Genomic DNA, 19,449 nt, shown 5'->3' on the forward strand with positions numbered 1-19,449 from the left:
GACCCATGTAATTTCCGCCTAGTGTTATAAAATAAAATGCATGATAGCACCCATAAAACTGGGGCAAGGCTACATATTTTCTATGAGTTAGGGTGATAGTCAGGTGATACCGCCCAACCCCCCAGCTATATAGCCTGTCCAACCTGTTGAAGATAGGTCAGTCTGACCTATATAACCCATAATATAGCTAGAGGGCGGACTGCCCCACCCCAGCTATTCATTTCAATGAAAGTTGCTCAGTGGCGTTTGAAGCACCTGGAAGTATCCAGAAATTGACAAAATACCTACTTGGCTACTTGTATTTCTACATTGCAGTATCGATACTTTTACTTAAGTAAAAAAAAATGATCACTTTTTCCACCACTGTCCCAGAATGCAGACCTGCAGGAATATCAGAGTTCTAGTTCTACAGGTTGTAACTAGCTGAGATGAGATTGGGACACTGCCAGCCAATAGGGTTTCAGTAGAAGAGAGCTGGAGGCAACTTGACAGACCAATAAATACAACCCTCTTGCTCTGTCTATGCTACAGTACTCTCCACTGCAAGAGTGACCTATATGTTGTTGTTTCAACTTGTTTGTGACCTGACGTCTGAGAAGTTTTGTCATTAACTGCAACTTGCAAGGATATTTGAACAATATCGTTTACTCGACTCGACCCAAGCTTCTACAATAGTGGGAAATGGCAGGTAAGACACTAAGACTGATTGATTGAGTATTTCCGATTTCCAATACTTTTACTTTTACTCCAATACACCTCGGATCCAAATATTGTACTTTTACTCTTACTCTTTAACTACATTTATTTGAAATTTTTAGTTACTAGTTACTTTGAAGATTTTGATTATTATTACAAAACATACGTTAACCACTACAGCCCGTTTAGCTCCAATCGGAACCTCTCCCTCCGCTAGGTCCGAGATGAGGTTCCACACGGCTCGGTGCCTGTGAGGGGTGACATCGGTGGATATTTTTGAACTATGCATGATTGTTACCCTTTTCCGCACATCGTATCCAAAAAGTAAAGCTATTCTGCCTGCTCTCAGATGTTTTAACTTTTAGCGGAAAAGAAAATCTAACTGACGGGTTGAAACAAACGTTTAAATCGCTTTTTTTAGTCCGCCTGTGCTGTGCCCTGAGGCATGTTTTCCCGTGTGCAATCTTATTTTAGGGGAGCAGTACTACGCTTGCGGACGGGGGTTGACTGGCCACAGGCTGACATTTTGAGCGATTTAAACGCTTGTTTCAACCCGTCGCTTAGATTTTCTTTTCCGCTAAAAGTTAAAACATCTGAGAACAGGGAAGAATACCTTTAGGCCTACTTTTTTGATAAGAGGGTAATCATGCATGGTGAAAAATATTCGCTGACGTCACCCCCCACACCGACCGAGCTGTGTGGGACATCATCTTGGAGCTATATAGCCGAATGCCGAACTATCGTTTTTTATTATTAGATTCAATTAGGCAATTAGGTAAAGACCACAGGTTCATGCTAGGCCTATGTAGGCCTATTTTAAATGTATTGTGTACTTTTTCCTTTCATGAATGTTTTAAAAATGTTTTTCTTCTTTGATATGTGAGTGCATTGGGTTGCACTTGCTGTATGAAATGTGCAATATAAATAAGGTTTGATTGATTGATTGATATGTTAACATTACATCAAATTCATGATGGAAATTATAGCCTATATTTCTTGTATGACAGCTAAAGTAAGCTACGTTATAGCCAAATAATCTAAACAAAAATGTATGTTAAATCTGATTTGGTTTTACTTTCACTTAATGTCCAACTTGCCCTTGGACTTTTACCCCTTTGTTGTCTGTCTTGAGTAAAAGAAAGAAAGAAAACAGAAAGCAATCCATACCTAATATTCACATTTAAATAAAATGAGTTTATTTGATCAATTATTTATCCATTTATAAACAATTATTTAGATTATTCAGATTGAATTCTTCATGTCAACAGCCTTCAAAATGTTGCATAGTTTGTCTTGCTGCTCCTCCAAAAAAGGAGGCCTAGGTAAAGGGGGAAACACAGGTGTGGGAACCTGAGAAGTCTGGGCACAATTTATTTTATTGCTCTTTTTTTTTAAGACTGGGCCTGAGGTGGATTTTTGGGGGAACACTGTAAGACTTACCAAGCCAAAAACGGAAGGTAGTCTACACTCGGGTGATGACTCATTAGTTGTGGTTTTCATGGTTTTGTCGAGAAAGAACTGCAACTGCTTGTAGCTCATTTGCAATTGCAATATGTGCCCACAAAGTTTCAGTGGATTTGTGCCATATGCAAACTTTGAAAGCCAATTGTACAGCCAATCGGACTGGAATCTGAAAAATCAGACAGACACATCTTAATCACGTGACCACAGAAATAATAAGTAATAATAATGTAATGTAATAATATGTATAATATTTTCGACAAAATCTGTGGCAGTAGCAAAAAGTGTGTTTTGAAGAAAACGCAAACTGGGTTGTTAAAGCACCACAATGAAGCTGATTTGAAATATTTAGGGTGTGGCAGTACTTCCTGGGCCTACTGGGAGTGTGTGTGCAAAGTTTCACACCGACTGCTCCAAAGGTGCCTGAGATTAGCTATTAACAGTTAATGTGAACAGCCTACAGGAGTGAAAACATAGTCTCCGGCCTCTGGCCTGGCGGAGAAAACTTAAATTATTATAAGCCTGACAAATAAAAAGACCCAAGTCTTATTAGACTCAAGGCTACAAGAGTTCTATGGATTGATTTATTTCTTGTTTACCTGTTGTATTTTCATCTCTCTCCTAGATAAGCTTGTCAAGATCCGGCGTACATTTGTAGATAAAGCGTCACTTCCACTGGTCAAGCAGCTCCTGGATGACCTCTTGGAGGATAAGATCTTGAACGATGGAGAGAAAGAAGCTATACTTGACGAGAACCCCTCCAGAACTGACAAGGCACGTTGTCTCATCGACATTGTTAAGAAGAAAGGAAACAAGGCTGCAAACTCACTGATCACTCATCTTGAGGAGAGAGACCCTGAACTGTTCTCAGAACTGGGTCTGTCCTCAGCAGAGCAACCAGCGCAGACAGGTCAGTTCAGGTCTTTCAGTAAACAGCTAATGTCCTGACTGCATTTTACCAAGAGAAGATGTATATGCTTTTCAGTTCAGTGTGTTATACTAGCATTGTATCTTTGTACACTACACAAGTAGCCACTGATGCTATACTTTGTGATTTCCAGCAAGTGTACCACAAGTGTACCAGGATGCAATGGCTAGTGAAAATGCCCCCATAATCACTATGCCGACCCAGGAGGGTTGTGAAATGCCCCTCAAACTTAGCACTGATGTGTTCAAGAAGGAGAAACTACATGATCCAAAGGTAAGTCATTCTAACAATACAATTTTAAAGGCCACATATTTTGAAATAACACAACAAGAGATGTATAAGCTTCTGTATTTATTCTAAATATTCTACTCTGTTGTACTAAAAATGGTTTTCTTCACAGATTTACCCTGTGCGTGAGAAGTCCTCTAGGAACCGCCTGGCCTTAATGATCACTAATGTGGAGTTTGATATACCTCAGATGAAAAGGAATGGTGCTCTTAAAGATGAGGAGAACATGTTGATGTTGCTCACTGAGTTGGGATACGAAGTGGAGAAACACAGAAATCTCAGTGGGGAGGTACTGTACGGAAATGATGTGCTCCAATTGAAGGTTTCTCATACTTAACTGAGTGATGTAGTGAGCGACTGACTTAATGTGATGTAGTGAGTGATTGACTTAATGTAATTTAGTGATTAATTGATTGATTTAATGTTTTGTCACAGGAGATGGACTCGAAGGTCGAGAAGTTTTCGAAAGATCCGCGTCTCTATGGCACAGACAGCGTTTTTGTCGTCATCATGTCTCATGGGAATTTGGGAGTCATCAAAGGGATCCACTGGACACCGGCAAATCATGACGTTCTCCAAATTGAAAAGCTCTACACACACTTGAACACAGTGAACTGTCCGGCTCTGCTGAACAAGCCCAAAGTCATCATCATCCAGGCCTGCAGAGGAGGTGATGCTCTGGTTACAATAGGAATGCCCATGAAGTTGCGCTGTAATGTTTTCCTACCTATTGTCCTGGCCAGTGTTATGACAACTGTTTTCTGTGTAACTGAATTCAGGCTTGTTGGCTTTCAGTGAGTGAAGTTAAAATCAAAACATTCTTGTTTCAGTGAAGGATGGATCCGCAATTGTCCATGATGGTGACATTAGTAGTGATGCTTACCTTGACACAGAAGGCGTAGAGGATGATGGATCCTTTCGTGCACACAAAGAAAAGGACTTCATCTCCCTCCTTTCATGCACCCCAGGTGAGTGTGTCTTAACATTTAATAGTTAATAGGGGAAAAAATATGTTTTGATTAAAAGAGCTTTGTAAATTAAATCCTAAATGATACTTAAATACTTAAAAACATTTACTGTATGTGATGTCCATTCTATTATTTTATCTTGCAGATACTGTTTCATACAGACATCAAGTATCTGGATCCTTTCTAATCAAGTTCATCATTGAGATATTCCACAAGTCTGCCCATGAGGATCACATTGAGGACCTCTTCACGGAGGCAAGTGTTGCAATTGACTACAATTTCACTGCTTTGCATTGTGATCTATCTAACAGCAAGAATGAACAGTAATTGAGTGTAAATGCATACGATCTGCTATATTGCCTACAGTCCACCTACTGTACCTTTAATATACTGTTTTAACCCCACAGGTCATGAGCAGCTTTGAAGGAGCCTTTGACAAAATAAGACAGATGCCCACCAAAGACAGATGCACTTTGACCAAAAAGTTCTACCTCTTTCCAGGCTACTGAGACACCACTGTTTAAACAGAATGCTTTGAAATGGAATGTCCATATCATGATGATTTTCCCAGTTTCTAGTGGGGGGAAAGTATTTCACAAAAGATTTTTTTTGGGGCTTTTTATGCCTTTATTTAGAGGGGGATAGTAGGCTGACAGGAAATGGGGAGAGAGATGGGGGGGTGACACGCAGCAAAGGTCATCGGGATCGGGAGTCGAACCCGCGACACGCTGTCAGGATGGCATTGCAGCCTAGGGTGCCTGGACCGTCACGCTATTATACAGATTTTTTTTTAACTATACAAAATATTATTGTAGAACGTAATTCCAAGAAATGTATGGGGAAGTATATACGATTATGATGAAAAACAGGTGTTTGTGCATCATATTATAAAAGTAAAGGCAGCATTATGAATTATATTGCTTTTATGTCAGAGAGTTTATAATACTTTTGGTCTTTCATTTATTTGAACCTTTATACCAGGGTGTATAAATTGATGTTTGCTACTGTATAATTACTCCCTTGTTGAGTAAACAGAAGAGAAAGTGCACAAAAGTTGCAGACAAGAAAAGAAAATTGAAATTTTGTTAGAGAGTAATCGTAAGGGTGAAAGGGTTGATTCAATTTGCTTTGGTTTGGGTTATCTTCAAAAGTTTTTATTCTGAATGTGATGCTGTTCTATGTAAATAGAACTAAACTTTTCAACATGAATACTAATAAAGGATTAATGTTACTCTGACTGTATTTGTACAGGTGAATCATTTTCAATTAGTCTAGTTGCAAAAATGCATTCATATATATATGTGTGTGTGTTGTACTTTGCCGTTTCATTGTTTAGAGGCCCTTCAATATCTGACTCAAATTTGGGGTTGATCGTCGGACAATCATGAATTTGAGTAATTTTTTTGTAAAAAAAAAAAAGAAGGAAAAAAGGATTTGGTAGCCTACATTTGAATGCAAAATGGCTGAAAAACTAGAAATGGGCAAGGACTATGTGGGGGGCTGTGTCATGATTCAAGGAACCCAGAGGATTTCTTTTTAATTACACACGGTTCGAGTTATAACCAAAATGCCATCAGGAGGCTTATATGGAAAAATCTGGTGGAGTGGGGTGAAATGTCTGCTTTGGCCTAGTTTGATATCGGTCCAGCGGTTTCCAAGATTAGCTGACGAAACACAGACAGACACACGGACAGGGGAGAAAACATAATCTCCGCCTCCCAGTCGTCTGGCCTGTTGGAAATAATGATGGTTCATAAACTGTAACGGACATAAATATTCCATACGTCAAAAAAGAAAAGAAAATGAAAGCACTATACAGTATGTATGATTGATTGATTGATTGAATACTTTATTAGCAGTTTGCAAAAAAAGCACAGGAAAGTACAGTTCAATACAAAGTCTGCTAAGGGGATTTTAAACCCAAGAAAGCCTATGGCTTGTTTCCATTGGCGGTCCTTTGTACTCAATGCATTGAAGCATTAATGACAGACAAATATACACTAGTATGCAAAACATCATATAAAAACCAAAATATGTACAGTAAACAGTTCGAGGGCGGGGGGGGGGGGGGGGGGGGGGGGTTTGAAGGAGAGTAGGGATTCACACTCCTTTGCGACTCTTGGTAGGGCATTCCACCTTATTGTGGCATAGGAGGAGAACCAATTTAAGAACCCCTTTTTAGAGCCAAATCTGGGTTGAACGTGATTAGTGGTGCTCCCTCTGGTGTTGTGATTGTGGACTTGATTGACGTTTGTGAAGTATTTTGACAGGTACATGGGTGTCTTTGTGGTGTAGTGTATCTTGTAGACCATTGGTTCTCAAAGTGGGGTCCGGGGACCCCCAGGGGTCCTTGAGGGAGTTCCAGGGGGTCCCCAGCTAAATGATAGATTAGGCACCAAATGGACCCTTATGGGTCTGTAACCATTTGGTTCCATTTGTACACTCTCAGAGTTAAATTGACATAGATTTATTTTACAATATAAATTGCGGTCCAAGTCCAAGTGATAGAAATGCCATTAAATGGGCCGGGGTCTGTTGCCCTAATGCATGTCAAACTGGGGGTCCTTGAAAATAAAATGATTGAGAATCACTGCTGGAGCCGTAAAAAAATCTTCTCTTATGGGGGTCCCTGGCATATCTTTTGAAATGGGGGTCCGCATGCTAATAAGTGTCAATTTGGGGGTCCTTGACATGAAAAAGTTTGAGAACCCCTGTTGTAGACCAAGCCCATGCACCATATTCACACGGCGGCCATATTGGAATTTAACATTGAAAGTACCGCCACCCAGGGTGGCTACTTTCATTGACTTCATAGAGACATGGCCGCCGTGTGAATATGGTCTATTGCAAGTTGCTGTACTCTGTCCTCTACCCTGAGCCATCCAACTCAAAGTGAGCAGGGGTTAAATGAGTCCAGTAAGAAGCAGCCATACGAGTTTGTTTTGGGATGTCTGGAGCCTGGTTTTTAAGGTCTTTGTGGTGTTATGGTATGAGGTGTATGCATAATCGAAGGATGAGTGCTCCTGTTAGAGTCCTCAAAGTATTCTTACAGACCAGAGAGGAGATCCTGTACAAAAATCTCTTTGGTTGACTTTTCATTGCTGTAGTTGTCATTTTACAGACCGATTGCCCTTGCCAGTATCTTGTCTAAAATTTTAGAAAGAATTCTCCTAACTAGGCTGGAGATGTTTGTTCTCACTACTGATAATCAGTTTGGGTTCAAAAGAAAACATAGCACTGATTTATGTATATATGCCTTAAAGGAGATAGTTGACAAATACAGAATCCAGAATTCCACTGTATTTTTATGTTTTATTGATGCCTCTAGAGCTTTCGATAGAATTAACCATGCAAAGTTATTTATGAAATTGATTGATAGAGGTGTTCCAAGATATTTAGTTAGAATACTGGTCTTTTGGTATGCACGTCAGATGTTTCAGGTAAAATGGGGCAATTGCATTTCTGAACCATTTCATGTCAGTAATGGCGTACGCCAAGGAGGGATTTTATCCCCCGTATTGTTTAATGTTTATATGGATGACCTATCAATACAGCTAAATGGGTGCAACACTGGCTGTCTTGTGGGTGACACTGTTGTCAATCATCTCATGTATGCAGATGATTTGGTTTTATGTAGTCCATACAGTGCTGGCCTTCAACAATTATTGAGGATCTGCACACAGTATGGTAAAGACTTTGACATCAAATATAATGCTAAAAAAAGTAACATCATGATCGTGAGAAGCAGAGAGGACAGGAAAGAATCCTTCCCTGCTTTTCAATTGTGTGAGAGTCCTCTCTTAGTATGTAAGGAAACTAAATACCTTGGTCATGTCCTCACTGATGATTGGATGGACGACAGAGATATCTATAGACAATGTAGAAAAATCTATGGACAGGCCAATATGCTGCTACGGAAATTTTCTATGTGTTCTGTTGATGTTAAGTGCTCACTGTTCAGAGCCTATGTCACACCTCTGTACACGGCTCATCTCTGGTACTCTTACAGGGTGAGGAGTCTGCAGAGGCTCAGAGTGGCGTATAATGATGCCATGAGGTTGTTACTTCACATACCCAGATGGCATAGTGCCAGTCAATTGTTTGTGTCCACTGGTGTGCCTACTTGTGATGCACTTTTAAGACAATTGATGTACAAATGTATGTGTCGGCTTGATGTGTCTGTGAACAGCATCATAGAGGCTCTAACCAACCCTATGAGAAGCAGTTATAGATACTCATCCAGGCTTAGAGAGCATTGGCGAAATAGCCTATACACTTTTTAATTGATTGACTTGGCGCTTGACAGCCGCCTTATGAATTGGTGTGAGTGGGGAGGGGTGGGGGGCGGGAGCGCTTGAGTGATGTTTTGTTTTGTTTTGATTTGTATACATTGTATATTTTTAGACTGCTGTCTCTTTTTATATTATGTGATGTCTTTTCTTTTTATATGGACGCATGAGTCTGGAATAAAGATTATATATATTTTATCACTGGAAAGATTAGCCTCTAAAATGGAGCCTATAGGTAATTTCCTCTTTTCTTGTGATAACATTGTCACTCACTTTTATTGTGAAGCCGTTGGCCTTGCCACGGTTCATTTTGGACCCAGAGAGAATGGATTCAGTTTTGCCCAGGTGCGAGCCAGGTGCAGATTCTACCAAGTTTAGAGCTAAGGGCTTTTTCAACACAGCAACCTACCCTTTCATTTGAATACTTACTAATCGTTAAATGAACAATGAGGAACACTGGGTATTATCACTGAGTGATCTGTGAGTTTCTCTTCTTACCTTGTGTTCATGCTCAGCAGTATTCCTATGGGTCACAACCACAAATGGGGAACAGAGATCTATCTCTCTAGTCTAGTGCAGGGGTGGAAGTCGGTCTCTAAATGCTTTGCTCAAAAGAGACTGAAGACATTCTCCCATGCAGCTTCTGTTGCTAAAACCACAAGATCTACTTAAACGACCACTTCACCCATCTTTGGTCCACACTAATGCTCATTATAATATGGTATTCAGTCCAGCAGTGGATTCAATTTCTTTTGTGGCAGGTTTATAGTCTTTTAATCCAGAAAAAGAAATAGTAATACTATAAAATGAAATGTAATGGTGCCTGACAAACACATTTGTATGCCGTGTTTATAGTCAGCCTGCATGTGACGGCAGGCATGAAGTCACAAGAATGCTGTTGAGCACTTTGGTAGTACAGGTGTGGTTTGGTTTGCCATGGGGGTAGCAGGTTTGTGTGGAATGTATGGAATGTGTCCCATCTATTTCTAATTGGCCTAATTGACTGTGAGCCTTAAAAAGCTGATCAATCAGGCTCATTGACACCACTTTCTGGGGATATGGTCCATTTGTAACACCCGGGAATCTAACCCACCTCACGCGCAATAGTCCATATTCACACGGCGGCCATTTTGGAATTTAACATTGCGTTGCTGTGGCAACTGGGGTGGCAACTTCTGCCTGTGAGCTCCAGGAGCTCACAGGCAGAATTTTACTTACAAAGCCCTGCATGGGCTGGCCCTACTTATATCTTTGACATGCTGTCCCCTCGTAAGTCTGAGCGCATCCTTAGACGCCCAAGCACCTAGACTGTGGAACGCACTGCCGGTGCAGCTAGGGTTAGCACCATGCGTGCAGCGTGCCTCTGTTTAAGTCACTTCTGAAAACATACCTCTACACCAAGTGTTTTTCCTAACTGTTTTATATGTGATTGTACACACTCTAATGGTGTTGATCAAACAGTTTTTTTTTACCTTGGTTTTAGCTTGGTTGTCTGTTTTTAACCTTGCTCTGTGCAGCACTTTGGAACTTGTAACAAGTGAACAGGATGTGACTGTTTCAATGACGCATGTGTGACCGTACCCTAAAGCCCAGACCACGACAATGATTTGGAACTAGTTGCATTGCACCATATTTGGACAAAATGTGCCTTCAGTAAAAGGAAGTAAACCACTTGCATTAAGGAACATATTGACCAAGTGATTACAAGTGATTGTAAGTAGTTGCAAGTGCATGGTTGCAGTTGCAACCACTTGCATTGGGAATCATTGGTGTGGACTGGGCTTTACAGTAAGACCAGAGCTATGTGATGTCTGATGTGGCAGCAAGAGAACCTGAAAATGACCTTTTATGTGTTGTTAAACTTAAAAATCTCTTAGCAGCAATGGTGAATACGCAAAATTGGGAGATAGCGATAAAAAAATGTGCGGTGATGTTTCCCAAACAGTGGGTTGGGAGTCGGGACCCATCTTTGGATCACGGACCAAGTTTTATGGGAGTAAATACGTCATTATTTCTGTTTCCTACATTTAAAAAAAGCAAGCAGCAGCAATTAAAAACAATTCCAACAATTTTCAAAAGTATTTCATAAATGAAATGAAAAAATCTAATAAGTTCCATAAATACATTTTTAAAATGTTTAAGAAGTAGTGAAAATAGAGCACTGAAGTCTGAGATCACTGCCACTAGAGGGTGCTATACCCCTGGGTCACAGCGTTATTTTTGTATTGGCTTGTAGATCTGCTATTTTCACTAGTTTGAATCCCGGGCAAACGTCTAATTTCTGTTTTGGGTCTTAAGCTAAAAAGTTTGGGAACCACTAAGGTAAGGTTTATACACAGGGGTGGATTACCGAAAGGGCCAAGGCCCAGGGGCCCAAGAGCTCAAGGAGGCCTTGAGCCAGAGCCTCCGTGTTTAGTCGTTGTTATTAACTTTATACTTCTTGTCACATAGTCAAAGGGTTTAGTTATTCATGTTAATGACAGAGCTCCAAAAGTCCTATGGAGAAGAGCCTAAACATTCAGTTCGGAGATGTCACAAGACAGAACCCATCATTATACCATTGAGATGAGTGTTTATCCCTTCAGTTTATCTATAGGACTTACGAACGATGTAATATGGACCCTTCAACTCTGAGGGGAAAAATCCAAAAAGCAAGTTAAAATCAACAGCAGTATGAGCTTTCTTTTAGCATCCACTTCATGAAGACCCCATATACACCCCTGATCTGTTTTAATGGTGGTCGCTCAATCATATCACATCATATACCACTTGATGCTCCTTTAAATATGTTTTTAGTGTTAGGCCATAACTGGGACGAGTGAGATTCCTTTTATAACAAACTATTTGAACAGTATTGAACATGCAAAAATCTGTGTCAATGTCCTATTTATTGGTGATATTATATTGTTGAGTTTATTGTCATAATCTTTTGATTGATTGATTGATTGATTGATTGATGTACTTTATTTAGTAAGACATGAGAACAGTACATGACAGTACATAACAGTACATGGAAGTACAAATTCGCAATACAAGGTCTACTAAAATGGATAGCTCAGTTAAGCACTTAGCTTGTTTAAGATGAGATCCCCATACACAAATCATGATGACATATAAGAGACAGACAGATATACACACTACTATACAGAATGTCATACAATCAGTTTACAGGTTACTGGTATGAAGAGTGAAAAATATGTACAAAAGAAGAAAGAGAGAGGGGGGGAGGTAGGGGGTAGGTTAGGTTAGGACATGGGGTAGGTTAGGACTTGGACAGGGGCCATTTTTGAATTGCAGCCTCCTGAAGGTGTATCTTTAGGGCATTTTTGAAAGTGAGTAGGGTTTTACACTCCTTTACTCCTTTTGGTAGGGCATTCCACATTTTTGATGAATAGCATGAGAACGAGTTCATTCCCTTTGTTGTGCCAAATCTGGGTTGAACATGGTTTGTGGAGCTGCCTCTGGTGTTATGATCATGGACTTGATTAACATTTTGGAAGTATTTTGACAAATACAGGGGGATCCCAATGTTGTGGTGTATCTTGAAGACCAGGCCCATAGCAAGTTGCTGTACTCTGTCCTCAACCCTAAGCCATCCAATCCTAGCAAAATGGGCATGGGTTAGATGGGTTTTGTAATTGAGGCCAAGAAGTAGCCTTACAAGTTTGTTTTGGGATGTTTGGAGCCTTGTTTTTAAGGCCTTGGAGGTGTTGTGATACCATGAAGTGCATGCATAATCATAATGACCTTGTATGAGGGCCCCTACAAGAATCTTCAGAGTATTCTTACTGACTAGACGATCAATCCTCCACATCCTCCGTGTTATTTTGTTGACCTTTTTGATCGTTTTTTCGGCGTTTTTGTCACCGGAGAGGTTCGCCTCCAAGATGGAACCCAGGTAGGTAATTTCCTCCTTTCTTGTGATAACATTTTCACCCACTTTGATCGTGAAACTCTCAGCCTTGCTAAGGTTAGGGTTGGACCCAAAGAGGATGGATTCAGTTTTACCCAGGTGTAATGAGAGTTTGTTGTCGGAGAGCCAGATGCAGATCTTGTTGAGTTCAGTGCTGAGAGTTTTCTCAACCTGCAGCCTGTCCCTGTCCGAGACCAGCAGAGCCGAGTCATCTGCGAACAGGAACAGTTTGCAGTCGCAAGCTGAAGACATATCATTCACATATATCAGGAACAGTAGAGGTCCTAGTATACTTCCTTGAGGAACACCACAAGTCACTGGGAGGGGAGGGGACTGGGTGCCGTTTACTTCCACCACTTGCTCCCTCCCTTCCAGGTAGGATCTCATCCAGTTCACCGACGTGTCATCAAAACCTATTGCTTTGAGCTTATTGATCATAATTGGGTGATTAACGGTGTCAAAGGCCTTCTGGAGGTCCAGCATGACCATGCCGCAATATTTGCCCTTGTCGACATCTTGTTTGATAGAGTCGTTCAAATAGAGAAGGCATGTGTCAGTGGAGTGGTTTGTTCTGAAACCAGATTGGAATTTGTAAATTCGATTTTTTTCGGCAAGGTACTTATCAACCTGTTCGTAGACTATTTTTTCCATGACTTTCGAGATGGAGCTAATAATAGTAATAGGGCGGTAGTTGCCAGGGTCTAATTGGTTTCCTTTTTTGTACAGAGGGGTCACGAAAGAGAAGCTTGTGTGGGCTACAAAATGTATAGATCATAATGAGTATAGAAACTGCACACATGCAAAATGGAGCACTGCACACTAGTGGTGTTTTCACACCCACCACATCCTATGTGAGTTGTTATATACTGTAAGCACACCACATTTGAACAAAATGTGCCTTCAGTAAAAGGAAGTAAACAACTTGCAATAAGGAACATGATCTGCGAAGCACAACAGCACGTCCTGACACCTCTGTCAGTAACTTGCAGCAGCTTGGTGTCCCATTTATAAAAAGTCACTGGACTTACATCCGTCCATCTGGAAAGACTATTATTATTCCTGTTCCCAAAAAGGCATGCTATAACCTTGCGTTGTGAACTTTTCAATATTTAGCAAGTCAAGCAAAATGTAATGCCTCAACTCCTACATTCCAAGTGCTTATCAGGGTGGGGTGGTTCAAATATGATTATTTTGGGGGGTCACGGCCTGAAAAGGTTGAGAACCACTGACATAGAGTGACGATGGCCTCCGTCAGGGTGGTGCTCTGTTGTAGCAGAGTAGAAGGATTTCAGGACCTTCTGTGAAGACCTTGAATTTGCTCAGGTGGTGCAGCTGTTGTCCCACCTTCTTTGCCACAGTCTGTGTGCATTAATTCTCCAAGTCAGTTCCTCTGAGATGTGTGCACCCAGAGGTACTTGAAGCTGACCACCCTCCCCACTTAACTGGTGCCCTGTTGATCAGGAGGGGTGTTCAAGACCCCTGTTGTGTCCACATCCACAATCATCTCCTTGGTCTTTCCAACATTCAGGAAGAAGATGTTTTCCACTGTGACAGTCTGTCACAACAGTCCCCTCTCTGGAGGAGGTGGCAGGTGACCTCCTCCAGAGAGGGGATTGTTGGGCCCCACCCAGCGGCACGTCCAGACTTTTTTGCCTGGGGTGGCCCTACATGCACACACACATGTATGCACGTGCATGCGCGCCCGCACACGCATCGGAAATTAACATTTTTGTCTCCACTGCTACCCATATGTATTTACTTTACTAACAATGCAGTGTCTTACTACTTGTTTACATTATGTTTTTGCATATTATTGTATATTATTGCTTGTCTCGATGAATTTAATACATAGGACCTCAATGTAAATAAGCCATCTAGGCTTTTTTGGGTTATCCTTTTAGCATCCTTTTGTATAAAACTGTACCTCTGTGCTTTTTTGCAAACTGTTAATAAAGTATTCAATCAATCAATCAATCAAAAGTCTTACTGTGTAAAAATATTTGTTTCCATTTTCAGACAAATCATTCCATGACAGCAGGTCTAATTAGAATAGATATTAAAATCTGTTTGGATCTACAGGGGTCCTTGAGGGGGTCCCCAGCAAAACAATAAATAAAATGAGCATAGGCCTATTTATGGGGGGCCTTGGCACAAAATCTTTTCAGATGGGGGTCCGTGAGTAAATACAATCAAATACTTGTCTTTATTTACATGAAAATGTTTGAGAACCATGTTAAAAACATAGGGGCCCCAACCTCAAATCAACACCGAGCTCTGTCGTGGATTGGCCACAAGAGGGAGGTGTAGATCAAGTTCTTAATCGTTTATACACCTGGCTACAGGCAGTGTAACAGATCAGTAATTAGTGTGGTTGCCCTAACAGGGCAACCAGACTATAGTACTCTATACACTTTATTTATTTATAGATAAACTTTTTTTCAAACCGCATCTCCTCCCACAGTTTTTATCCCCTAATGTTGTGCCATATATCAAAATGACCGTCTAAATCGGGAATCGTGCGCTTGTATTTTGCTAAGAGATTGGTTAAATAGTTTAATTGATATTGATTTATTAGTGCATTAAATGTCCCCATCCACTTTAATGTAAAAGTGAAAAAACTCAAATTCCAGTATTTTTTTCTCAGAAACCGTAAGATCTAGAGTTATCAGATTTGGAGGGATAATTCATAATATTGTCCGAAATTATTGAAAAAAATATCACACCATTCGGCCTCATGGTGGCGCTATAACAGCCCCCTTTACGTTTTGGCCTGTAACTCTTGAACCGTAGGTCCGAAAATCAAAATTTCTTTTCACCTGGATTCCTTGGGTCACTACGCATCTCCTCATATAGGCCACGCCCATTTGCGTCAGGATAGATTTTTTGATATTGATTTATTTCTGCATTAAATTTCCCCATCCACTTTAATGGGAATTGCAAAAACTCCCATTCAAGTATTTTTTTCTCGGAAACCGTAAGGGCTACAGTTACAAAACTTGGAGGGGAGGTTAATAGCTTTTTGAAAAATTATTAAGAAAATAATCACACCAGTCGGCCACATGGTGGCGCTATAACAGCCCCCTTTACCTTTTGGCCTATAACTCTTGAACCGTAGGTCGTAAAATCAAAATTTCTTTTTCCCTGGATTCCTAGCTGTGTTCCGTCAGCAACGATAAGGTGGCAACAATAAGACTTCCGGTGGACGATCTCTTCAGAATAAGAGTACCCTCTAGAGCAAAAAGGAGCCATTGAAAAACGGTTAATTTGCACATTAAAACTATAAATTAAGCATTTAAACGACATATTATGTTTCTATACAACACATATTATGTTTCTGTGTAACAAAAAGGGATTTTAAACATTAATAATTTATATAAATGGATAAATGCTGTTCAAAGGAATGCATAGCCTATACAAATTGGACACTGGACAGGAGACGGCTCCGCGAGGCAACACTTTGGACATACGCACGCGTTCAGGGAGACCTCCTCTACAATACCACACTCTCGGATAAGCCCGAGAGGTGTAAAAAAAAGTGTGGCGGACCGTCCAGTGAGGTCAGAGGTCAGAAAAGTGGCAAAAAGTGCCGCTTTCAGACAATAGTGGGCGCTGCACAGGAGACGGCTCCGCGAGGCAACACTTTGAACATACGCACGCGTTCAGGGAGACCTCCTCTACAATACCACACTCTCCGCTAAGCGGGAGAGGTGTAAAAAAAAGTGTGGCGGGCCGTCCAGTGAGGTCAGAGGTCAGAAAAGTGCCACTTTTAGACAATAGTGGGCGCTGCACAGGAGACGGCTCCGCGAGGCAACACTTTGGACATACGCACGCGTTCAGGGAGACCTCCTCTACAATACCACACTCTCCGCTAAGCGGGAGAGGTGTAAAAAAAAGTGTGGCGGGCCGTCCAGTGAGGTCAGAGGTCAGAAAAGTGGCAAAAAGTGCCGCTTTCAGACAATAGTGGGCGCTGCACAGGAGACGGCTCCGCGAGGCAACACTTTGAACATACGCACGCGTTCAGGGAGACCTCCTCTACAATACCACACTCTCCGCTAAGCGGGAGAGGTGTAAAAAAAAAAGTGTGGCGGGCCGTCCAGTGAGGTCAGAGGACAGAAAAGTGCCACTTTTAGACAATAGTGGGCGCTGCACAGGAGACGGCTCCGCGAGGCAACACTTTGGACATACGCACGCGTTCAGGGAGACCTCCTCTACAATACCACACTCTCCGCTAAGCGGGAGAGGTGTAAAAAAAAGTGTGGCGGGCCGTCCAGTGAGGTCAGAGGTCAGAAAAGTGCCACTTTTAGACAATAGTGGGCGCTGCACAGGAGACGGCTCCGCGAGGCAACACTTTGGACATACGCACGCGTTCAGGGAGACCTCCTCTACAATACCACACTCTCCGCTAAGCGGGAGAGGTGTAAAAAAAAGTGTGGCGGGCCGTCCAGTGAGGTCAGAGGTCAGAAAAGTGCCACTTTTAGACAATAGTGGGCGCTGCACAGGAGACGGCTCCGCGAGGCAACACTTTGGACATACGCACGCGTTCAGGGAGACCTCCTCTACAATACCACACTCTCCGCTAAGCGGGAGAGGTGTAAAAAAAAGTGTGGCGGGCCGTCCAGTGAGGTCAGAGGTCAGAAAAGTGGCAAAAAGTGCCGCTTTCAGACAATAGTGGGCGCTGCACAGGAGACGGCTCCGCGAGGCAACACTTTGAACATACGCACGCGTTCAGGGAGACCTCCTCTACAATACCACACTCTCCGCTAAGCGGGAGAGGTGTAAAAAAAAGTGTGGCGGGCCGTCCAGTGAGGTCAGAGGACAGAAAAGTGCCACTTTTAGACAATAGTGGGCGCTGCACAGGAGACGGCTCCGCGAGGCAACACTTTGGACATACGCACGCGTTCAGGGAGACCTCCTCTACAATACCACACTCTCCGCTAAGCGGGAGAGGTGTAAAAAAAAGTGTGGCGGGCCGTCCAGTGAGGTCAGAGGTCAGAAAAGTGCCACTTTTAGACAATAGTGGGCGCTGCACAGGAGACGGCTCCGCGAGGCAACACTTTGGACATACGCACGCGTTCAGGGAGACCTCCTCTACAATACCACACTCTCCGCTAAGCGGGAGAGGTGTAAAAAAAAGTGTGGCGGGCCGTCCAGTGAGGTCAGAGGTCAGAAAAGTGCCACTTTTAGACAATAGTGGGCGCTGCACAGGAGACGGCTCCGCGAGGCAACACTTTGGACATACGCATGCGTTCAGGGAGACCTCCTCTACAATACCACACTCTCAGATAAGCCCGAGAGGTGTAAAAAAAAGTGTGGCGGACCGTCCAGTGAGGTCAGAGGTCAGAAAAGTGGCATAAAGTGCCGCTTTCAGTACAGCTTGTGCCTGTGTACTGTTGACCGCTGTTCTTTTAACCTTTTTGTTTTTATGTTTTATGTTGCTACCTTTTTATTAGTTGAGCACTGTTTGGTCAGATGCTACAGCCCCTGCGGCTATAAACGTTACAACAAGCTGTCTAACTATTATAACTATAATAGTTATACTGCAGATTGGCACTTAATTGATTGCTGTCTCTTTTTGTGGTGTTCATGGCTTTTGGCCTTTTTGAGTGTACATTTGCAGTGATCTTTAATGCCAAATTATACATGGCTCTGAGTGTTTATATCTTGCTGATTTGCAGTGTTTAACTAGTGTGTACAGACTTCAATGAGTAGGCCTACATTTCAGTACAGCTATTTGGCCAAGCTTTTTGTCTCTTTAGTAGCCCTATGCACTTTAGTACTGGTTGACATGTGGACAGAGTTTAAAGCTACCAATACATTGTACTTTATCGATTGTGAATAAATATATATTTTGCATTCCAAACCGACCATTATTTGTTCACTCAAACTGAACGCTTACCTTTGGGGAAGTTAACTGGATATAATAACATGTACCTCCGGTCTCCCACCCTGTAATTGGGAGTGGCGTAGTCACACTGTGTATAAAGGAGTACTTGGGGACTCCATTTGGTTACAATTGGCCGGAGTTAATGCCCACTCCACTTCGATTACCAGCTATTAAAGACCTAGGATCTGCATTTACTACTGCATCGACGTAAGCACAAAATGGCCGTTTGTCCATCATTGATATCCCTAACTCCTTACGTTCTTGGCCCCTAATATATCTACTTCTCAATCTGTCCTTTGTGTGATATAGGTTGCCAGTGTAAACTATATGAAATATGCCCTCTTCGAATGAATGGAGAAGTATTTGGAAAGTCATCTCACATGAAGTGTGCAGGCAGCTGCCATTGACCGTGAGACATGGCTTGTTTCTTCTGTCTAACAACAGCAGTAGAAAAGAAGTGATTAACAAAACGTAGTACACAGTACGGATTAGATTCCTTGACTTTTCTGGCAAATAGCCCTTGCCATTCAAACCTCTTAAAATGTCTACTTCCTTTTGGTCTGTAGGAGTGAAACATTTTCCAATCAGAAGCCTGCAAAGTAAAGCTAGCAGGTTCAAGGGCATCGTGTTTGAAGGGTCCTAATGTTGCACCAGGTCCCATGACACTCTGAACAGTACTAATATCTAGTCTGCATGTCATCCTGTTCATCTACAGGGCTCTCATGAAGTGCATGAGAGTTATTTATTTCCACAAAAGGCTCTTCGTCTTCGTCATGAAGTGCAGGGGAATGGTGATCTATTTCTATGTGAATTTCACGTTCCACAAAAGGCTGTTCAACTACAGGGCTGTCTTGTACAACCAACTTTTCCTCTTGGTGCACAACAACTGGCTTAGGCTGTGCCTGAACACAACTATTTTTTTCTGTATATAAAATCCCCTGTATCAATGCCTCATGATTGCAAGTGGTGGATAAACACGCATAAGTAAGGGTCTTAATGTCTCGACTCTGTGAAACTCCCAC

General features: G+C 41.9%; 1 protein-coding gene across 1 annotated transcript; it reads left to right on the forward strand.

Annotated features, from left to right (window-relative positions):
- The first annotated feature begins 526 nt into the window (after nt 1-526).
- Nucleotides 527-5,578, forward strand: LOC311050457 (caspase-1-like). The gene is made up of 8 exons (XM_084064541.1): nt 527-688; nt 2,783-3,067; nt 3,219-3,358; nt 3,486-3,662; nt 3,809-4,043; nt 4,204-4,341; nt 4,487-4,596; nt 4,749-5,578. Exons 1-8 carry the CDS (start codon nt 682-684, stop codon nt 4,848-4,850), a joined length of 1,194 nt encoding a protein of 397 aa, XP_083920667.1. The 5' UTR covers nt 527-681; the 3' UTR covers nt 4,851-5,578.
- Nucleotides 5,579-19,449: the final 13,871 nt, after the last annotated feature.

The sequence above is a fragment of the Gymnoscopelus microlampas genome, assembly GCF_963454915.1.
Source record: "Gymnoscopelus microlampas genome assembly, chromosome: 8".
In the NCBI taxonomy this organism is placed as follows: Eukaryota; Metazoa; Chordata; class Actinopteri; order Myctophiformes; family Myctophidae; genus Gymnoscopelus; species Gymnoscopelus microlampas.

What these genes read in the sequence shown, in the direction of transcription:
- LOC311050457 (XM_084064541.1), top strand. An exon ending in AGAGCAACCAGCGCAGACAG is followed by an intron (nt 3,068 to 3,218) that starts GTCAGTTCAGGT and finishes TGTGATTTCCAG; the next exon opens with CAAGTGTACCACAAGTGTAC. An exon ending in TTGAGGACCTCTTCACGGAG is followed by an intron (nt 4,597 to 4,748) that starts GCAAGTGTTGCA and finishes TTAACCCCACAG; the next exon opens with GTCATGAGCAGCTTTGAAGG.